General features: G+C 45.1%; 1 protein-coding gene across 3 annotated transcripts in view; it reads left to right on the forward strand.

Moving 5' to 3' along the window:
• The window catches only part of LOC135205603 (uncharacterized), a 330,266-nt gene that overhangs the window by 107,217 nt on the left and 201,052 nt on the right, over nucleotides 1-21,997 (forward strand). For all 3 annotated transcript variants that reach the window (XM_064236376.1, XM_064236378.1, XM_064236377.1), the window contains exon 6: nucleotides 13,378-14,103. In XM_064236376.1, the coding sequence (XP_064092446.1) occupies nucleotides 13,378-14,103 (726 nt within the window). The remainder of the gene's footprint in view (nucleotides 1-13,377; nucleotides 14,104-21,997) is intronic.

Raw genomic sequence — 21,997 nt, forward strand, 5'->3', positions numbered from 1 at the left:
CTGTTTCTCATGTACCCACTTCAAAATTATTTTTTCTGCCTCTTCGAGGGTTTGCGATCTCATCTTGGTTAGTACTGTCACTCCCTTCGCAACATTTGCTTCTTTAATGGCATCCTTGTTTTTCAAAATTGTCGAAATTGTCGACTTGGCCATCTTGTACTCACTTGCGATATCAGTCACGCGAACACCACGTTCAAACTTTTCTATAATTTCTTTCTTTATTTCAATGGTTATCTTCCTCTGCACCCTCTTCTCACCATCACTCTTCACTTTCTTACTTTCACCACCACTCTTCACTTTCTTAGGGCCCATTATGAAGAAAATCACAAGTTTTAGCGCAAAAAATGCTAAGCGAATTGACGAACGTCTTGTACACAATGAGATGAGACAAAGAGCGATGCGTGGGTGACGCCGTGCGTGGGCGGCTGGAGGATGGCTGTTCCCATGGCAACTCAAACGCTCTCACGTGTGCTGGGCGATTTCGCGCATTTTTCAAATGTTTGTGTCTAAAAATTAGTTTGTGAAACAAAGTGAATTGTTATTTTCCAGAAATTTCCAGCATTTTTCAAATGTTCATGTCTCAAAATTAGTTCATGACCCAAACAGAATTTTTATTTTCCGCATTTTTTTTTGTTCGTATCTCAAAGTTAGTTCGTAGGTCAAGGGTGAAATTTTACCTATAATTTTGGTCGGGGATCGAGTTGTACGTGGGTCAATGCGTTCGTGAGTCAAGGGTCTACTGTAGCTGTATTTTCTGACGTCCGACAGAATTTCAAAACTCGCGGCACACGTAGTGGGCGGCCAGGTGGTAGTACCCATTCCCGCCGCTGGGAGGCGGATATCAGGAACCATTCCCATTTTCTATTCATATTTTTTCTGTCGCCGGTGCTGTAAACAACTGTTTGCAGTACCTCCCTCTAGGATTTTTGGATTATCTCGCTTCTAAGTATCTGGATTGACTTTTGGTTATCGACTCTGGATTGTTGGATTGGCACGCGTAATAGTGGACTGTTTTTTGAATTTGGATTTGCTTTTCTGTGTACATGATGTCAGGATCAAGTACAGGGAGTTTCAGAGTGTGTGTGAGGAGTGAATGTAAGGTGAGGCTTCTTAAACCTTCAGTTGATCCTCACACAGTTTGTATGGAATGCAGGGGGCATGTTTGTTTGGTTGATGATCGGTGCAATGAATGCAAGGATTTGACCGATGATGGATGGAAGATGTATGAGACCTATCGGCGTAAATTGGAGCGTGATAGAGTCAGGAGGGCTTCCTCCAGGAGCAGTTCTACAAAAGGTAAGGAATGTAACATTTCTCCTCCTCTAACACCGGTAGATTTTGTTTCACCTAAACCTGTGATGTTGCCTCCGGGCCCTGTTTCTGTGTCTGGAGAAGGTAATGCCCTTTCTCTGATTCTCGAGTCTCTGCGCACTCTTGAATCTAAAGTGTTGGCCTTGGAAACTGGCCCTGTGAAAGTTTGTGATCGTGCCCCTAGTGTTGTGGAGGGGGCGTCAGATAGGCCCCATAATGCCTCTAGGCTGAGACCTCTATCGGACTCCCAGGACTCAGGGAGAGGGTATGTCGAAAGCCGCAAGAGGGTTACGGGGGCTCCCCACCGATCTGGCGTCCCTTCGGCAGGCCTTGTTGCAAAGTCCCAGGCTGTCAAGGAGTGCGCACGGGCGCGCATCCTTAAGGACTGTTTTTCGTCCTCCGAAGCGTCCTCCCCGCGCAAGGGGTGGAGCACTCGGAGAGACTCTCGTCCGCTGAAAAGGACGTTTCGTGCTGAGGACGCTTCACGTCCGGCATCGCCGATTTCTTCGGAGGAAGCCTATGACGCTTTTCCACCTCAGAAGAGAGGTAAAATCTCTTCCGACGAGGCCTCTGGGTTGCACGCACAGGCGCGTATCCCTGAGGTCTATGGGTTGCACGCACAGGCGCATATCCCTGAGAAGCAGGTAGCTGTACCTGTGAGAAGGAAGGAGGCGTCCCCTCGCCCCTCGCCTTCTCGCAGGTTCAGTCCTGCCCCGTCTTGTTCGTCACCTACGAAGAATATTCTTTTGTCCCTTCAGGACCAGATTTCTACCCTTATGGCTCAGAAGACTCGCCCAGCAGCAGTCGAGCCTAAGCAGAGAAAGGACGTCAGGCTGCCCGTCAAGAGGACTAAGCAGTCTCCTTCTCTCTCTCCTCGTTCGTCTCTTTCCCCGCCTTCGGATCATCGCCGATCTCGTTCTCCTGATATAGCTTGCGCTCAGCAGGACGCTTTTCGCTTTCTGCGTGAAGCAGGACGCTTTTGAGGACGTTCGGCAGGACGCTTTCCGTTCTAAGCAGGACGCTTTTCGAACAAGGCAGGACGCTTTCCATGCTAAGCAGGACGCTTTCCTCGAAAAGCGGGACGCTTTTGAGGCCTCTCGTCAGGACGCTCGGAGAGACGTGTCTCCCCATAAGGAGTTTCTTAGAAGTAGTGCTATCAAGAAGCATAAGACATCTTCAGTTAGAAGTAAGGCAGTCTCCGTCGTTTCACAGGACGCTCGACGCACCCAAGACGTTCTTCCTTCTGCAAGTGTTAAGGATCATCGTAAGGACGAGTCCGTGCCTGAAGCGTCAACTTCTAAGCAGCGGAAGTCTTTGTTCAAGCCTAGACCTGCTGGACGTACGCCCTCTCCGGATGGACGATCACCGGTTCCTCTTAGAGAAGAAGGGGAACATAGTAGTCCAGCGAGTTCAGTGGAAGAGGAACCTCCTTTGGTTTCTTCTGTCTCGGACTATAAGGTTCTTGTGCGGCTGTTACGTTCGTCCTTCGGGGACAAGTTTCAGCCGGCAGCTCCTAGGTCTCCTCCCTCGCAACTTTCGTCTTCCAAGTCATTCAAGACACCGGAGTTTGTTGAAATGAAGACTTCTCTTTCAACCAAGAGGGCTTTCAAGAAGCTCCAGGACTTCATGACTTGAAGGAAGGATCAGGGCAAGACGACTTTCGCCCTTCCTCCCTCTAGACTCGCCGGGAAAGGAGGCGTTTGGTATGAGACCAAGGAAGACGTGGGTGTGAAGGTTCCTTCGTCTGCACTTGGGGACTTCTCGAGCTTAGTGGACGCCCAGAGGAGGTCCCTCTTATCAGCTGCAAAGGTGTCCTGGACTCCTACGGAGACGGACCATCACTTGAAAGGACTGCTGCGCACGTTGGGAGTCTTCAACTTCTTGGACTGGTGCTTGGGAGTTCTGGACCTTCAAGTTTCGCACTTTGGAACAGCTTTCCTTAAGGAAAGAGCTCTTCTTTGTAATTTCACCGCTAAGTCGGTTACTCCCGCTCAGAAAGCGGAATTGCTCTTTTCTCCTCTTTCGGACCATCTCTTCCCCCAGACGATGGTAAAAGATCTAGCGACTAGTTTGCATGAGAAGGCGACCCAGGATCTTTTAGCACAGTCCTCGAGGCGTCCAGCAGTTCCTTCTACATCATCGTTTGTGAGACCTCCGAAGAAAGTTAAACCCTTTCGCGGAGCTCCTCCCTCGAGAGCAGCTCCTCGAGGGAGAGGACTTTCAAGAGGAAGAGCTTCCTTTAAACCTAAGTCAACCAAATGAAGAACATGTCCTTCAGACGCCAGTCGGGGCCAGACTGAAGTTTTTTGCGGATGCATGGAGGCAGAGAGGGGCGAACCCTTGGACTCTCAAGATCGTAGAACAAGGGTACAAGATCCCCTTTTTGCATCCTCCTCCTCTAACATCAACTCCCAGAGACCTTTCCCCGTCTTATCAGGGAGAGAAGAAACGCATCCTTTTCGATCTTTTAGATCAGATGATCGAAAAAAGAGCGGTGGAGCAAGTCGTGGACCTGGGGTCACCAGGCTTCTACAACAGGATTTTCCTGGTACCGAAGCAGTCGTCGGGTTGGCGCCCAGTCCTGGATGTAAGCAGGCTCAATTTTTTTGTAGAAAAAAGCAAGTTCAAGATGGAGACGTCTCAGTCAGTGCTAGGAGCCTTGAGACCTGGCGACTGGATGGTGTCCCTAGACCTGCAAGACGCGTACTTTCACGTCCCCGTCCACCCTCTTTCAAGGAAGTACCTGAGATTCGTCTTAGGAAACAGAGTATGGCAATTCAGAGCCCTTTGTTTCGGTCTCGGCTCGGCCCCGATGGTCTTTACCGTAATAATGAAGAATGTAGAGGTGGTTACATTCTTCAGGGATCAGAATATCCCTATACCTCGACGATTGGTTGATCAGAGCGTCGTCGAAAGGAAAATGTCTGAAGGACCTTCAGTCAACTTTAGCCTTAGCAAAGTCCCTGGGACTTTTAGTCAACTCCGAAAAGTCACATCTGACCCCGACACAGTCCATCGTGTATCTGGGGATTCAGATGGATTCAGTGGCTTTTCGGGCGTTTCCGTCCCAGGAACGTCAGCGTCTAGGCTTAGAGAAAGTCTCAGCCTTCCTAGGGAGAGAGACTTGCTCGGCGAGGGAATGGATGAGTCTGCTGGGCACCATTTCCTCGCTGGAAAAGTTTGTCTCCTTGGGAAGACTGCACCTCAGGCCTCTTCAATTTTTCCTAGCGGAAGAATGGAAAGCCAAGGAGGATCTGAATGCGATCTTAAAGATCTCAAATACAGTAAAAAGCCACTTAAGATGGTGGCTCGACCCTCAGAAGTTGCGAGAGGGCTTATCCCTAAATCTTCTGAGCCCCGACCTAGTGTTGTTTTCAGACGCTTCCATTTCCGGTTGGGGAGCAACACTAGGAGGGGAGGAAGTGTCAGGCTCCTGGAGAGGGGAACAGGTAGCCTGGCACATCAATGTGAAAGAACTAGCAGCGATCTTCCTGTTGCTGCAGTTCTTCGAAGACAGAGTGACAGGCAAGGTCATCCAAGTCAACTCGGACAGCACCACAGCCCTTGCATATCTGAAGAATCAGGGAGGAACTCACTCCCGATCCCTTTTTCACCTGGCAAGGGAAGTTCTGCTATGGGCTGATGTGAAACAGATCAAGATTCTGACGAGATTCGTCGCAGGTGTACAGAACGTCAGAGCAGACCTTCTCAGTCGACAAGATCAAATCCTGCCAACAGAGTGGACTTTACACCAAGAAGTGTGTCAGCAACTATGGAAGTTGTGGTGACGTCCTCTGGTCGACCTGTTCGCGACATCGAGGACGAAAAGGCTTCCTCTGTATTGCTCCCCGGTCCTGGATCCAGGAGCAATTGCGGTGGATGCATTGCTCTGGAGTTGGACAGGCCTAGACCTTTACGCTTTTCCTCCATTCAAGATCATGGGGGAAGTCATGAGGAAGTTCGCAGCTTCAGAAGGGACAAGGTTGACCCTGATCGCCCCGATGTGGCCAGCAAGAGAATGGTTCACAGAGGTCATGACATTCCTTGTGGACTTCCCAAGGACGTTGCCCTGGAGGAGAGATCTACTCAAACAGCCTCACTTCGAAAGGTATCACCAAAACCTCTCCGCTCTGGATCTGACTGCGTTCAGACTATCGAAAAGTTGGCCAGAGCGAGAGGTTTTTCGAAAGCAGCTGCGAGAGCAATCGCTAATGCTAGAAGAGCCTCTTCAAGAGCTGTTTACCAATCAAAGTGGGCCTCCTTCAGGGCATGGTGCAGAAAGGAAGGAATTTCCTCTTCCACGACCTCTGTGAACCAGATAGCCGATTTTTTGCTTTTCCTACGAAATGTGCAAAAATTGGCAGTCCCGACCATTAAGGGATATAAAAGTATGTTGTCGGCCGTTTTTCGACACAGAGGACTGGACCTCTCTGACAACAAGGATCTCCACGACCTCTTGAGATCATTTGAAACCACCAAGATTCCACAAGCGAGACCGCCTTCTTGGAACCTCGATGTGGTTCTTAAACATTTAATGTCAAGTCCTTTTGAGCCTCTCCACGAAGCGTCTCTACGGAACTTGACGAAGAAAGCGCTTTTTCTAACTTCTCTGGCGACGGCGAAGAGAGTTAGTGAAATCCAAGCGTTCAGTAGCCAAGTGGGCTTCAAGGGGGACAACGCTGTCTGCTCGTCGAGTCCAACTTTCTTGGCTAAGAATGAGAACCCGTCTAACCCTTGGCCCAAGAGCTTTGAGATCAAAGGTATGTCGAGTCTCGTGGGTCAAGAACCAGAGAGAGCCCTGTGCCCTGTCAGGGCTCTCAAGTTCTATATTCACAGAACTAAAGAGGTAAGAGGTCCCTCAGGTAATCTCTGGTGCTCGGTGGCTTTCTTTCTGATGGACGTCATTAAAGAGGCTCATTCATCTTGCCAGAAGACTGATTTGAGCCTCTTACAAGTGAAAGCTCACGAAGTCAGAGCCGTAGCTACCTCTCTTGCTTTCCAAAGGAATATGTCTATCAAGGATATCCTTGATAGCACCTTTTGGAGGAGCAATTCCGTATTCGCCTCACATTACCTTCGGGATGTGAGAACGATTTACGAGAACTGTAGTTCTTTGGGGCCATACATTTCTGCGGACACAGGTTTGGGGGCTGAAGGTAGCTCTCTCCCTATCCCTTAGCTTAGAGTAGGTTAGTTTTATTGTTGTGTTTTTGGTTGATGGTGAGATCTTCTGTGAAAATCTCCCATTCTTTAGATTAACTGTCAGGGGTTTTTTAGTTAGTTGGTCAGGTGGTGGTCAGTTGCTTCGTAGCCCTCATATGTTTGGCTCGATGGTCTTGTCACGTTGAGGTCACGTCCCCGTTGACAGAGCATCCAGAGCGCACCAGCACTACAGGTCTCCACCTGGCTGGCAACGCTGATTAAAGCAGAAGCAGGCTTAAGTGACAGTAATCACAGAGTCTACTTTGCTAACAGGTAAGGAACCAAGATGTACATCATCTATTTAATTTAAGTTTCCTAAAAATCCTATTCTGTCTCTTCCCACCATCCGAAGGTGGGATTCAGCTATATATATATCTGACAGGTAAGTTTCATGAACAAAATGTTATTGTTATAATACAATTAAGTTTGTTCATACTTACCTGGCAGATATATATATAGCTGTATTTTCTGACGTCCGACAGAATTTCAAAACTCGCGGCACACGTAGTGGGCAGCCAGGTGGTAGTACCCATTCCCGCCGCTGGGAGGCGGATATCAGGAACCATTCCCATTTTCTAATCATATTTTATCCATGCCACTGTCTCCTGAGGGGAGGAGGGTGGGCACTCTAATTATATATATCTGCCAGGTAAGTATGAACAAACTTAATTGTATTATAACAATAACATATTTTAAGGCTTCTTTTGTTGGTGATGGAATTTTTAAAATAACCATTATCATTAGTGCTGCTTTCACTCCATGGATATCAGAGTATCCTAGGACGTACACAGGGTGAGAGGGATTGAAGTTAATGAGGCAAGTAGATTGATAGTCTTTTAAATATGATTCTTTTTCTTGCAAGAAATCCAATCTAAACAAGTAGCTAACACTGCTAATGTATGGTATTACATATCAAGTAAGTAGTGTAAATATTGCTGAGCAACATTGATTTGTGAATGTTAAATTCAACATTCTCTGTCCTGCTGCCTCGTCACAGAATTGATTAGGTTTACATGATGGCTGGTTCTGATGTATATTTTAGATGGAGAGGGAAAGATTTTTAAAAATACATGTGAAATCTTTGATAGGCATCTTAATGAATTAGAAAGCTTACCTTTGATGGATGGGAGATTCAGTTAGGCTTACTTTTCTTTTTCTTCATCAGTGCCCAATGAATACCACTGGTACAATGAATACCACTGGTAGGGAGGGAATCGGATTCAATGATGCATGCATTTTTTCTTTAAAATCTAAATAATATATTTTATTGGGAGGTACTTTATTCACATTGGCCTAATAACCTCCTATATGGCATTACAAATACCCCCCACATCCCAGGCTACTCAGACCTCTCGTTGTCAGCTCCATCATGTGAAAGCAGCACTAATGATAATGGTTATTTAAAAATTCCCTTCAGATATATACTTAGCTATAGTCTCCGACGTCCCGACAGAATTCAAAACTCGCGGCACACGCGACAGGTAGGTCAGGTGACCAGCCCACTCCCGCCGCTGGGTGGCGGGAATAGGAACCGTTCCCGTTTTCTAACCAGAATTTTTCTGTCGCCGGTAGCAACAACATCGTTGTTGGTACCTCCTGCATTGGAATTCTTTTCTCGTTGGCCGAGGATTATCTATCTGTCTTTTGGTGATGTACTTTGATCTTTGGTTTTGGCATACGCTTATCGTGGACTGTTTTTTGGATTTGGAATTGGATTCTCTTTAAAATGTCTGACGTGGCACCTGTATTTAGGGTGTGTGCGAAAGAGGTATGTAAGGTGAGGCTACCGAAAGCATCGGTGGATCCTCACACAGTTTGTAAAAAATGTAGGGGGAATGATTGTTCTGAGACTAACACCTGTCTGGAATGTGAGAGCTTAACGGAAGTGGAATGGAAGACCTTGGCTTCTTATGTAAGGAAACTTGAGAAAGATAGGGTTAGGAGGGCTTCCATCAGAAGCTCAAGTAGATCCTGCTCTAATGTACAGGAAGTAGCTCCTAACTTTCATAGTATTTCTCCTGCTCATAGTTTGGCTTCAGCCCTTCCCCAGTAGCGAACCTGTAGATGCGTCTACGGAAATGGCTGCAATGAGAGCCTCAATAATCAGCTTGAAAACGCAACTGCAAGCGATGAAGGAGACAGGTAAGCGCAGTGATGTGTGCAGTGATTTGTGCAGTGTCCCCAGTGAAGTGGAGGGGGCGTCTGACCGACTCCGCATTGCTCCTAGGCCTAGACCTCTTTCAGACTCCCATGACCAAGGGAGGAGGAATGTCGAAAGCCGCAAGGGGGATGTAGAGTATTCCCAACGGTCAGGCGTCCCTTCGGCAGATCCTGTAGCCGCTTCCCAGGCTGCCAAGGATAGCTACTGCAAAAGCGTCTTGAGGAAGTGCTTTTCGGACTCAGACTCTTCGTCTCCCAGAAGAGGATGGAGTTCTTCCGCTAAGTCGCGTCCTCTTAAGAGATCCTGGAAGACGCCAACTAGCGAAGCGTTACGTTCCAGTCCGGAGCCTTTTCCGGAGTATTCGCCTGCTCGTAAGAAGAGAGCCATGAGAACTCCTGACTCGTCTCCGGAAGACTTATCACACAAGACAAAGGAAGTCTTGGTAGGACTCCAACAGCAGTTGTCTGCCTTAGTGGGAGTTCTTTCTGAAGGCTCTTCTAGGAAGAAAGACATTTCTCTTCCCATCAAGAGTTCCGTTAGGAGAGCTTCAGAGAGTAAGCGTCCTGGCGTTAGCAGACGCTCCTCGCCTGAAAGGTTTTCGTCCCCAGCGAGACCTTCTTCAGTCGTATATGACAAAAATCGCGAGTCAGATGTCTGGAGGACTTAAAACTGACACTGGAGTTAACACAGTCCTTGGGACTGTTGGTAAACCTCGAGAAATCCCAGATGATTCCCCAGCAGAACATTGTTTATCTGGGGATTCGGATGGATTCTCGGGGTTTTCAGGTGTTTCCATCACAGGAAAGACAGATCCGCTGCTTGGAAAAAGTAGCAACCTTCCTAGAGAAAGAACAATGTTCCGCGAGGGAATGGATGAGTCTTCTGGGGACCCTTTCCTCGTTGGAACAGTTCATTTCTCTAGGAAGGCTTCACCTAAGGCCGTTACAGTTCTATCTAAGAGAACGTTGGGATCAGAAATCTCAAAATCTGTCCGATTCCTTCCAGATCACGAAGGAGATAAAGGAGGACCTGCGTTGGTGGATGAATCCGTGCAGGATCAGCGAAGGAGTATCCCTTCACGTTCCGAACCCTCGGCTAGTGTTGTACTCCGACGCCTCAGATGCGGGGTGGGGAGCCACTCTAGGGACGAGAGAAGTGTCAGGCACCTGGAGGGGAGAACAGGTGTCCTGGCACATCAATATGAAAGAATTAGCAGCGATTCACCTGTCCCTCATACACTTCGAGGCTCAGATCGCAGGTTCAGTCCTGCAGATCAATTCGGACAACACAACAGCCCTAGCTTATATCAAGAAGCAAGGAGGGACGCACTCGTTCTCCCTTTACAGGAAAGCAAGGGAACTACTGCTTTGGGCAGAAGAGAGAAGAATCACTCTCCGGACAAGATTCATCCAAGGGGACAAAAATGTAAGAGCCGACCTTCTGAGCAGGAGAGACCAAGTACTGCCTACAGAATGGACGTTGCATCAGGAAGTATGCAACAGACTATGGAACCTCTGGGGGAGATCAAATATAGATCTTTTTGCCACCCATTGGAACAACAGGCTGGAAAGTTACTGCTCCCCGATCGCCGACCCAAGGGCGATTGCGGTGGACTCCCTTCTCCTCGATTGGGCCGGAATAGACGGGTATGCTTTTCCTCCGTTCAAAATATTATCGGAAGTGGTAAGGAAGTTTGCAGCAGCAGAGGGAGCCAAACTGACCCTCATAGCCCCGTTCTGGCCTTCACAAAACTGGTACACAGAGGTACTGGGATGGATGGTAGACTTTCCGAGATCTCTCCCAAACAGGAGCGATCTTCTCAGACAACCCCACTTCGACAGGTATCACAAAAACCTACCCGCTCTCGCTCTGACTGCCTTCAGACTATCGAAGGACTTGTCAGAACGAGAGGCTTTTCTCGAGAAGCTGCGAAAGCTATCGCAAGAGCGAGAAGACCATCTACTATTCGAGTCTACCAGTCGAAGTGGGATGTGTTTCGCAGATGGTGTAGAGCTCAGAAGATATCCTCTTCCAGTACCTCTGTGACAGATATAGCCGATTTCCTCCTTTATTTGAAGGAGAAATGTAATTTAGTAGTCTCTACAATTAAGGGCTATAAAAGTATGCTATCTTCAGTCTTCAGGCATAGAGGCCTTAACATTGGGGAAGACAAAGATTTGCATAACCTGATAAGATCCTTCGAGACGTCAAAGAACAGAGGGATTAGAGCACCTAATTGGAACTTAGATGTGGTCCTAAAGTACTTAATGACCTCAAAATTCGAACCTCCCTGTAAGGCTACGTTCAGAGACCTGACAAGGAAGTCTTTATTCTTGGTCGCGCTGGCTTCAGCGAAAAGAGTAAGCGAGCTACAAGCCTTAGAACATAATGTTGGCTTTAGGAACGACTCGGCGTTCTGTTCCTTCAAACCAATGTTTTTGGCGAAGAATGAGAACCCTTCGAAACCTTGGCCTCGAACATTCGAAGTAAAAGGACTTTCTTCGCTTGTAGGAACAGAGCTAGAAAGGGCTCTGTGCCCAGTGAGAAGCCTTAAGTTCTACATAGAAAGGAAGAACGAACTACAGGGGAGTAAGGAAAGTTTATGGTGCTCAGTGAGAGATCCCAGAAGGCAGATCTCTAAAAATGCTCAGGCGTTCTTCATCAGAGACGTAATCAAGGAAGCCCATTTACAGTGTAAAGAAGAACAACTGGACCTCCTTAGAGTTAAAGCTCACGAGGTAAGAGCAGTCGCTACCTCTTTGGCATTCCACAAGAACTTGTCTATACAGACTCTAGTGGAGTCGACCTTTTGGAGATGCAATTCGGTCTTTGCAGCTCATTACTTGAGAGACATTCAAGTGACGTACGACAAGTGCTTTACTCTAGGAGCGTACGTATCTGCGGATTCGTTGCTGGGACAGGGAGCTGAACCCAATCCTTTTTAGTTTATTAAGTTAGGGTTTTTAATGGTGTTTGGTGCATTTTTTGGTCAATTGAAAGAGGGTGCAGGAGTTGACCCCTTTCAAATCGTAGTGCTAACATGTTAGTGTGGTCAGGTGATCGGGATTGGTCGTTATGCTCCTTGTGTTGTCTTAAATACCTAAAGCTCTATCATGTAAGAGGGTTAGCCCCCGTTGGTATGATACAGGTCAAGGTTCTGCCATGTAAGTGGGTCAGCCCCCATTGGTACGATCCAAGAAAAGGCTCTACCATGTAAGCGGGTAAGCCCCCATTGGTATGATCCGAAAGGGTTATCAGTCGCAGGTCTCATCCTCTCTGTAACTCTGATGGCAAGCAGACTCATAGACAGTATCAATGAAGTCTTCTTCCATATCAGGTAGGAACCAAGGTTGTTTTTTGTTAATATACCTACAACATATGTTGTTTTCCCTGTTTTTATAATCAAAAAGTAATCAGTACGTAACTGTCTCTTGCCCTCCACCAAGGGTGTCAATCAGCTAAGTATATATCTGCCGGGGAAGTTGCATGTACAAAAATGATATTGTTAGTATACAATAAAGTTTTGTACATACTTACCCGGCAGATATATACGATTAAGGGCCCGCCCAGCCTCCCCTCAGGAGACAGGTGGAAGAGAAAAATTCTGGTTAGAAAACGGGAACGGTTCCTATTCCCGCCACCCAGCGGCGGGAGTGGGCTGGTCACCTGACCTACCTGTCGCGTGTGCCGCGAGTTTTGAATTCTGTCGGGACGTCAGAGACTATAGCTAAGTATATATCTGCCGGGTAAGTATGTACAAAACTTTATTGTATACTAACAATATCATGTTTATAGAACATTTTCTGCTCAAAATGACTTTTTCCTTCATTCCAAAAATATTTGCATAAATTCGTGTTACACCCTGTATACCTGGAAAAATGTAGATTTAAGATTTATTATTTTTCTGCAAATGTAAAGTTATAGCATCTTAAACTGTAAAGAATGTGGTTCTTGCTGTTCGTCCTGTTGCATGCTGTGTACCAGTTTGGTATTATGTACATTATGTTGTATCAAGTTACATAGCATGATAGACCAATGTATGGAGAATATAAAAGTGAAGGAAAATATTCGTTGTATACCTTTTGTGAATGCTTGAGGAATTTGATAATTTCCCAATAAATTGTTTTTTAAATTATTTAATTCACCCAGTTTATGATGATCTATTAAATGATTCAGTTTTTGTAGATGAAATGTTTATTTTTTTGGCAATTTTTTTTAACATATTTGCTTGGAAGTAATATTAGCTTTTAATTGTGAATTTACAGTACAGGCATAGTGTCTATTTTAGTTTTATATATCTTAGATTCTGTTGTCATCTAGATGAAATCTGAGCTTGTGTTATATTTTGAAGTTTGAAATTCTTTTAGGTTTTGACATGAGACCCTTATATTCAGCATTTCTGGATTTCTTCAAGACTTGAAAACCACTTAAGACCATGTTAATATTTTTCACTCACTTTTTGTATCATTTATTTTAAGTATGTCCACAGTGGTTTAAAGTACATATATTCCATGACAAAGGAAATTTATGTTTTATTCATAATAAGTAATGCACTATATAAAGGGTTAGATTGATTGCTGTATGTAGCTTCTAAGGTATCATATATAAAACATTATCCTTTAAAAACTGCCCATGTGTGGTGTTGCATAATTAACTAATTTAGAGTTCATTTATTCATGAAAATTGATATTCTATCTTTGCAGATTACTCTGAAGAATTGTTTCATGGAAATAGCAAGCAGTCTGAGAACTATGGTACACAAAAATATGATGACAAGGAAATGGAGGACTCTGGGAATTGGAAGGATCAGTCCAATTCATATAATTCTACTCAGAGTTCATATCAGAACAATCAGAATTCATCCTATGGGGATCAGAACTTTGGTTACCAAGGACAAAACTATCCTCCTTTTCAAGGTGTGGACCCTTCATTTTCTGGTGGTGCTCCTTGGATGGGAGGGCCTCCGCCTCCTTGGGCTTCAGGTCCTCCTCCTAGCTTTCATCAGGGCCCGCCACATGGTCCACCAACTTGGGGGCCAGCTCCCCATTCTCAGTGGATGTCAGGCCCACCTATGTGGGGAGCAGGACCACCACCAGGTCCACCACCTGCATGGGGAGCTGGAGGTATGCCCCCATGGTCAGCAGCGCCACCACCCCCTCCGTCATGGACATCGGGCCCTCCACCACCAGTTACTCCTTCAGTCTCTTCTGCTCCAGCTCCAGCATGGCAAAGTGTTCCTCCACCACAGTCTGGTCAGCTTCAGACTCAGACTTTGAACAAAGAGTCTGATTCTTCTATGCCTGCAACAAACATAATGATTCAAAATGTGACAACTGAGATGAAGATAGAGCAGGCCAAAAAGTTGTTGGAGTTATTTGGTGAGATGACATACTTGAAGTGGCCTTTGGATCACTTAAATAAACCTGCAAGTAAGTTGAAATATAGTTATAGTATTTTGAAGTGCTTGTGAGGTATTTTGTGTTTAAAATTTCAATGTATGAAATCATTTCGTGGTTCTGAATAAGTTCAAGTAGCAAGGCCTATGATTAATATGCAACTTTTTCCTACACATATACAAACCCCTGGTCTTTATACATATGGGTTTTATGCATGACACTTACCTGGCAGGTATATATATAGCTTATCCTCTTGTCGCACTGGCAGAATTTCAAAACTCGCGGCAACCGCTAGTGCACTGGTAGTTCAGGTGATCGCCACCCCGTTCCCGTGGCGCTGGTGCTCGGAACCATTCCCATTTTCGTCAGATTTTCTCTGCCAGCCGAACCGGCAACATCGTTGAAGGTTCTCTGATAGAATTTCCTGCTCGTTGACTGACTTTTCAATGTTTGGATATTGGTATCGTATTTGGAAAGTTAGCTTGGCAATCGCAATTGTTATTTCGTTAGTATGTCTGATTCAGGAAGTATGTTTAGAGTTTGTGTGAAAGAAGGGTGTAAAGTGAGACTGCCGAAATTATCGGTAGATCCCCATACTGTATGTAAGAAGTGTCGAGAGTTTGTATGTACGTGGGAGAATAGGTGCAATGAATGTGAGAGTCTAAATGAGAAAGAATGGAAGGCTCTTGTTAAGTATGTGGAAAGACTGGAAAAAGATCGGGTGAGAAGATCAGTGTCTAGAAGTGAGAGATCTGGATCTTCGGGTAAACCTTTGAATGAATCTATGTCTGTGTCTTCTCCAGCTTATTCACATGTAGATTTAGTAGCACCTTCCCCTCAGGTTTCTCCTGCGCCCGTTGCTGTATCTGAGGACACTACTGATCCGCAAATTGTGAAAGTGTTCGCTGCCCTGGCTTCCATGGGTGATCAGATCAAGCGATTAACGGATAAAGTGGAAGTGTTTAATGTTGGTGACAGTGTTGTGGAGGGGCGCCTGATCGTCCCTCTCGTGCTCCTAGACCTAGACCTCTGTCAAACTCCCAGACCCAAGGGAGAAGGCATGTCGACAGTCGAAGGGAGGCGAGAGGGGTTGGCTCACGATCAGTCGTCCCTTCAGGCAGTACGCCAGAGAAAAGGCGTTACTGGGAAGTGCTTTTATTCTTCTGATAGTTCTGCTTCAGGAAGGAATAGACGCTTTTTGGAAGAATCGCGTCCTCTCAAGAGATCGTACATGCCGACCTCGTCCCAGGATGAAAGGGTTTACGAGCAAGAGGGTTGGAGTAGCCCTGAGATTTTTTCGTCGGAAGATGAGGACGCTATCCCTATCAAGAGGAAGAGGGTTTCTCGTCCTTTTGATATGGCTAACCGTGCGATGAGCGGTTATTCTCCTCATCGAGAACCTCCTCTTCGTAGACGTCAGGATCGCTCGCCTCTTCGTTTCAGCCCTATGCCTCCTCGTTCTCCTCCTCCTCATCCTCATGATTCTCGTCAGGAAGCGGAGACTAAGGAAGTTTTGCGAGATATGCAGGAGAGATTAGCAGTCCTGGTCAAATCCTGGGATAGGCCCGATCAACCTTCGGCTAGACGTAAGGATGCTTCTCTTCCAGTTAAGTCCTCCAAGAGGACGCAGGACAAGCCTTTGCCTCCCCTTTCTCAGGCGGCATTATCTCGCAATCCAGGATGCAGTGTGTCCTATAGGAGGGACGTTTCTCCGACACCGCAGGACGCAAGAGGAAGAGTGATGGACGCGTGGTGGACGCAGCTGTTGCAGTGGACGCGGGACGCAGGCGGCAGCACACTGAACCTTCTTCTTCCCAACAAGAAGGAGAAGGGTTTTGTAATGAGACAGTTTCTCATTCGCTGTCCAAGCAAGTTTTGGAAAAGGATCCCTCATTGGACTTTCATCAGGATCTGGAATTCCAGGATACAGGCGGTCCCCGGGTTACGACGGTTCCGGCTTACGACGTTCCGAGGTTACGACGCTTTTTCTTAAATATTCAATAGAAAAATCCGTCCTGGGTTATGACGCTTGTTCCGAGGTTACGACGCTGACGCTTCCGACGCTCCGAGTCAATGACGCTTTTAAAAAACGCATACTATGATAAAAATCCTTTATAGTTTAGCACAGTATATTAACCCTTAAACGCCGACTGGACGTATTTTACGTTGACATTTTTTGTCTCTCGGGTGCCGACTGGACGTATTTTACGTCGACATACAAAAGTTTTTTTAAAAATTCGCGGAAAAATACTTTTAGGCCTACCAGCCGAAAACTCTTGAATCACGCGCCTTGGGGGATGCTGGGAGTTCACGGATGAAGGTGTTGTTTTGTTTACAATCGTTACGCAGGCGCGCAAGCGCGAATTTCTTTTTTGCCGCACTAAAAAGTATCTGTGACACATCTCTGAAATTATTTCGTCACTTTGACATAATTTTTTTACCATTTTAAATTAGCCGTTACATGGAGTATTATATATGAAAATGTGCGCATTTTTATGTAGAATACAACAAAAAAATACTCATGATTGTAGCTATTATCAGTTTTGAGATATTTTCATATAAATAACGATAAGTGCCAAAATTTCAACCTTCGGTCAACTTTGACTCTACTGAAATGGTCAAAAAACGCAATTGTAAGCTAAAATTCTTATATTCTAGTAATATTCAAGCATTTACCTTTATTTTGCAACAAATTGGAAGTCTCTAGCACAATATTTCGATTTATGGTGAATTTATGAAAAAAATAACATTTTCTTTACGTCCGTGCGGTAACTCTTCCGAAAAAATCATTCGTGCGATTGTGGTAATGTTTGCACCATTTTAAATTAGCCGTTACATAAAGTGTTATATATGAAAATGTGCGCAATTTCATGTATAATACAACTAAAAATAGTTGAAGGTTGTAGCTTTTCTCATTTTTGAAATATTTGCATATAAATCACGATAAATAGAAAAAAAACCACGTTTGGTCAAATTTGACTCTACCTAAATGGTCGAAAAACACAATTGTAAGATAAAACTCTTACAGTCTAGTAATATTCAGTCATTTATCTTCATCGTGAAAGAAATTCGAAGTCTCTAGCACAATATTTAAATTTATGGTGAATTTTTAAAAAAACTTTCCTTCCCTCCGCTCGCGGATTCTCCGCCACAAATCTCTGAAATGCGTAAGTCCCATTCTCGGAATATTTGCTCCATTTCATATTAGGCATTTCATAGAGTTTTATATATGAAAATGTGCGCAATTTCATGTAGAATAAAACAAAAAATATTTGAAAGTTGTGGCTTTTCTTATTTCTGAAATAATTGCATATAAAAAAACATATATAAAAAAATTCGACATTCGGTCAACTTTAACTCGTCAGATATGGTCAAAAACTGCATTTGTAAGCTAATATTCTTACAGTATAGTAATATTCAATCATTTGTCTTCATTTTGAAAGAAATTTGAAGTCTCTAGGACAATATTTATATTTATGGTGAATTTTTGAAAAAAATATTTGTTTACGTCCGCGCGTTATGAATTCATGCATTATTTTGTGATAATATTTTCTCTGTGTTGCTTTTATCGTTTTACAATGTGTTATATACCAAAATGATTGCAATTTAGTGTACATTACAACGAAAAAAAGTAACTTGTTACCTTCAACTGTTTTGCGCACAGCGCGATTTGAATACAATTATATATGAAATTTCGTTTTTGCGCTATCATATATCGCATTATTTATATATGATAATGATAATATATTTCATTTCTGATGGTTGCATACTAAACTTCAGGCAATGACAAAAAAAGGAGCCAAAAATGAACTCTTAATCATCAAAACTAAGCGCGCTGGGATTTTTTGAAAAAAATATTTTTTCCGCTTCCGCGCTCACTCTGAAACGTCTCCGGCACACGGGAGACATTTTTTTTTTTACCGCTTCGGCGTTTAAGGGTTAATAAAAATAAGTTTCTGGTTAGATTACAACAAAAATTTTGAGGTTATGATGATTTTCGACACTTTTTATGTCGTATTTTTCGATGTTTTTTAGTGACGCCTCATATGCGGAACTAGTTTCCGAGCGAATGAATACATACTAGCTTGCGGTGCGCAAAGTTTACATATAACAGTCCAAAAGCGCAAATAATGAAAAAATCATTGCTTGTTTCCAGTAATAATAACAAAACGAAGTTTCTGGTTAGATTACAACGCAAATTCCAAGTATCCAAAGAGAGACATTATCCAGTAATTTGATCAGAGAGAGAGAGAGAGAGAGAGAGAGAGAGAGAGAGAGAGAGAGAGAGAGAGAGAGAGAGAGAGAGAGAGAGAGAGAGAGACGCCTTGGCAATAATGGTCTGGGGATTGACGTAACGTTTATTTTCTGAACAGATAGGACAGAGAAGTGTTCGTTTCATTAAAGGGCCTCTGACTCATGGCAGGAAATGTTTTGTTGATACTAATATATAAGCCTATTTAAAGATACGTTTACTTTAATTAGTCTATATGATAGTAAATAGTAATCAGCTGTTCTTGTAGCCCTCAAGATTTGGCAAAATCACTCCAGGTTGTACATAAAACTTCAAGAATGTAGTGTCACCAGAGGATTACAATAGTTTTTACCTTCAAGAACCAGCATTCTTTTATGAAAATAACTCCAGGTTGTACATAAAACTACAGGAAACAACATTTAGTGTAACCAAAGGATTACAAGTAAGGTTTTTATAACTTTTTATTAGTTTAAGACATATTTCCAAGCGTCGTTCCGGCTTACGACGATTTTCGGCTTACGACGCGTCTCAAGAACGGAACCCCCGTCGTAACCCGGGGACTGCCTGTATTTCGTCTCAGGAGGAAGACTTAGTTTTTTCGGAAGAGGACAAGAATGTGGAAACGCCTTCTTCGGATTACAAGAAGCTAACTGAGTGCCTTCTTTCCTTGTTTGAAGGAGATTTTCAACCGTCTGCTCCGTTATCTCCTCTGTCAATTCTCAAAGACGAAAGCTCCCAAGAAATCTTCTTTCTTGAAAATTACACTGTCGATCACAGCTAAGAAAGCCCTTCAACGAATCAATGAATGGCTGAAGGAGAAGAGAGAAGCGGGGAAGACTTCATTCGCTTTCCCTCCGGCCAAGTTGGCTTCGAAGTCTGGTGTATGGTACGCTACGGGGGAAAGTCTTGGCCTGGGAGTTCCTGCCTCCTTCCAGGGGGACTTTTCTAATATCGTGGACAGCTCCCGTAGGCATGCCCTACATGCAGCCAAGGTGTGGTGGACTTTATCTGAGTTCGATCATTTGCTGAAGGGCATTTATCGGACTTTTGAAGTGTTTAACTTCCTCGATTGGTCGTTGGGGGCTTTGGCTCGTACTCTAGAGATGGAAGAACCTTCGAATTTGGATTTACCCAGAAGCATTATGTCCTGTATGGACAAAGCCTTGAGGGATGGAGCTAATGAACTTTCTTCACTTTTTACGGCAGGTGTGCTGAAGAAAAGGTCTCTGTTATGCTTGTTCGCTGCTAAGGGAGTCTTGAATGCGCAAAAGTCGGAGTTGATGTTCTCCCCACTTTCAGGACAACTTTTCCCATCGGAAATTATTAAGGATATCGCGCTTTCCCTTACTCAGAAGGCTACCCAAGACCTACTGACTTCTTCAGTAAGTATTTGCTGACAAAGGTGGTAAAGAAGACACAGAAAGAATCAAGGACAACACAGCAGCCCTTTCGGGGTAAGACATTTTCCCGACCAGCCTTTAGAGGTAAAAGAGTTCCTTCCAAGAGAGGTTCGAAAACCTCAACCAAGCAATGAGTTCGAAGTCCTCCAGACGTGTGTTGGGGCCAGACTTTTAGACTTCTGGGAAGTCTGGCAAAGCAGGGGAGCGGATCCTTGGTCCGTAAGTGTAGCGAAGGAAGGTTACAAGATACCCTTCCTAAAGAAACCACCTCTTGATACAACCCTGAGAGCCCTAGGGGATTCATTACATCGATTTAGAGAAGAGAGAGGCTCTTTGGCATCAAGTTGTCAGCATGTTGGAGAAAGGGGCAATAGAACCTGTTTTGGATCACAAGTCCCCAGGATTTTACAACCGGCTTTTTCTGGTACCGAAGTCTTCAGGAGGTTGGAGGCCAGTATTGGACGTAAGTCATCTAAACTTGTTCGTAGAAAAGACCAAGTTTACGATGGAGACGAACGATTCAGTACTGGCAGCGGTACGTCCGGGGGACTGGATGGTGACGCTGGACCTTCATGATGCGTATTTTCATATTCCAATTCATCCAAGGTCCAGAAAATATTTAAGATTCGTGATCCAGGACAAGATATATCAATTCAGAACCCTTTGCTTCGGGCTTTGCACGGCCCCTCAGGTGTTCACAAGGATGATGGCGAACATTGCGTTGTGGCTTCATCTGTTAGGTGTCAGTCTCTCCCTCTACTTGGACGACTGGCTCATAAGAGCCCAATCAAGGCAACAATGTCTGGAGGACACGGAGATTACATTGGAATTAACAAAGCAGTTGGGTCTGATGGTGAACCTGAAAAAGTCACATCTGATCCCCACACAGGAGCTAGTTTATTTGGGGATTCTGATATTCTCAGCTCAGTGACTTTTCGGGCTTTTCCGTCCCCCGAAAGGCAGTCCTTGTGCCTTCGGAAAGTGCAAGAATTCCTAGAGAAACACCAATGCTCGGCGAGAGAGTGGATGAGCTTACTGGGGACACTCTTCGCTAGAGCGGTTTGTTTCTCTAGGAAGACTTCACATGAGGCCCTTACAGTTCTTCCTGAACGAAGTCTGGCCAAGAAGATCGCAACCAGATTCCTTCCTGTTTCCAATTCCTTTAAAAATAAGGAGGAATTGAAGTGGTGGCTAGCCCCGGGAAGGTTAGCAGAGGGTACGTCGCTCCAGCAGAAGAACCCAGACCTGATATTATTTTCCGACGCGTCAGACGCAGGCTGAGGAGCGACGCTGGGCCCTCGAGAGAAGTCAGGCATTTGGAACAAGGAGCAAAAAGCTTGGCACATAAACAGGAAGGAACTGATGCCGATTTTCTTGGCTCTGAAAGCGTTCAGAGCGTGGATCAGTGGCAAGGTGGTGCAGATAAACGCAGACAATACCACAGCTCTGGCATACGTACGCAAACAAGGAGGGACCCACTCGTTTACTCTTTGCAATTTGGCGAAGGAGATTCTGCTGTGGGCACAGAGCGAGAACGTCACCCTGCTCACCAGGTTCATTCAAGGGGAGAAGAATGTCAGAGCGGACCTGTTGAGCAGGGAGGGACAAGTGCTTTTGACGGTGTGGATCTTGCATCAGGAAGTATGCCAGAGGCTGTGGAATCTTTGGGGCAGCCCAGTGGTGGATCTTTTCGCTACTGCAGCAACGAAGAGGTTACCGAATCACTGTTCTCCAGTCCCGGACCCTCTTGCAGTCGCAGTAGATGCCTTCCTACTAGACTGGACGGGGCTAGACGCGTACGCCTTTCCACCGTTCAAGATTTTAGGAAGGGTAATGAAGAAATTCAGGGAAAGTCAAGGAACAAGGCTTACGCTCATAGCTCCATACTGGCCGGCCCAAACTTGGTTCACAGAGGTACTGGAATGGACAGTGGATTCTCCGAGAAGTCTACCCACAAGAGTAGATCTTCTCAAACAACCCCACTTCGACAGGTTCCACAAGAACACCCTCGCTCTGGGTCTGACTGCGTTCAGACTATCGAAAGACTTGTCAGAGCTAGGGTTTTTTTTCTAGAGAAGCAGCAAAGGCAGTTGCTGGAACACGAAGAGCTTCAACTATCAAAGTGTACCAGTCGAAGTGGGAGAACTTCCGTAAATGGTGCAAGAATCGGAAGATTTCTTCATCCAGTACCTCTGTGACCCAAATTGCAGATTTCCTTCTGTATCTGAAGAAGGAAGAGGGTTTGGCAAATCAAACCATTAAGGGTTACAAATGT

This window comes from Macrobrachium nipponense, chromosome 24, assembly GCF_015104395.2.
Source record: "Macrobrachium nipponense isolate FS-2020 chromosome 24, ASM1510439v2, whole genome shotgun sequence".
NCBI lineage: Eukaryota > Metazoa > Arthropoda > Malacostraca > Decapoda > Palaemonidae > Macrobrachium > Macrobrachium nipponense.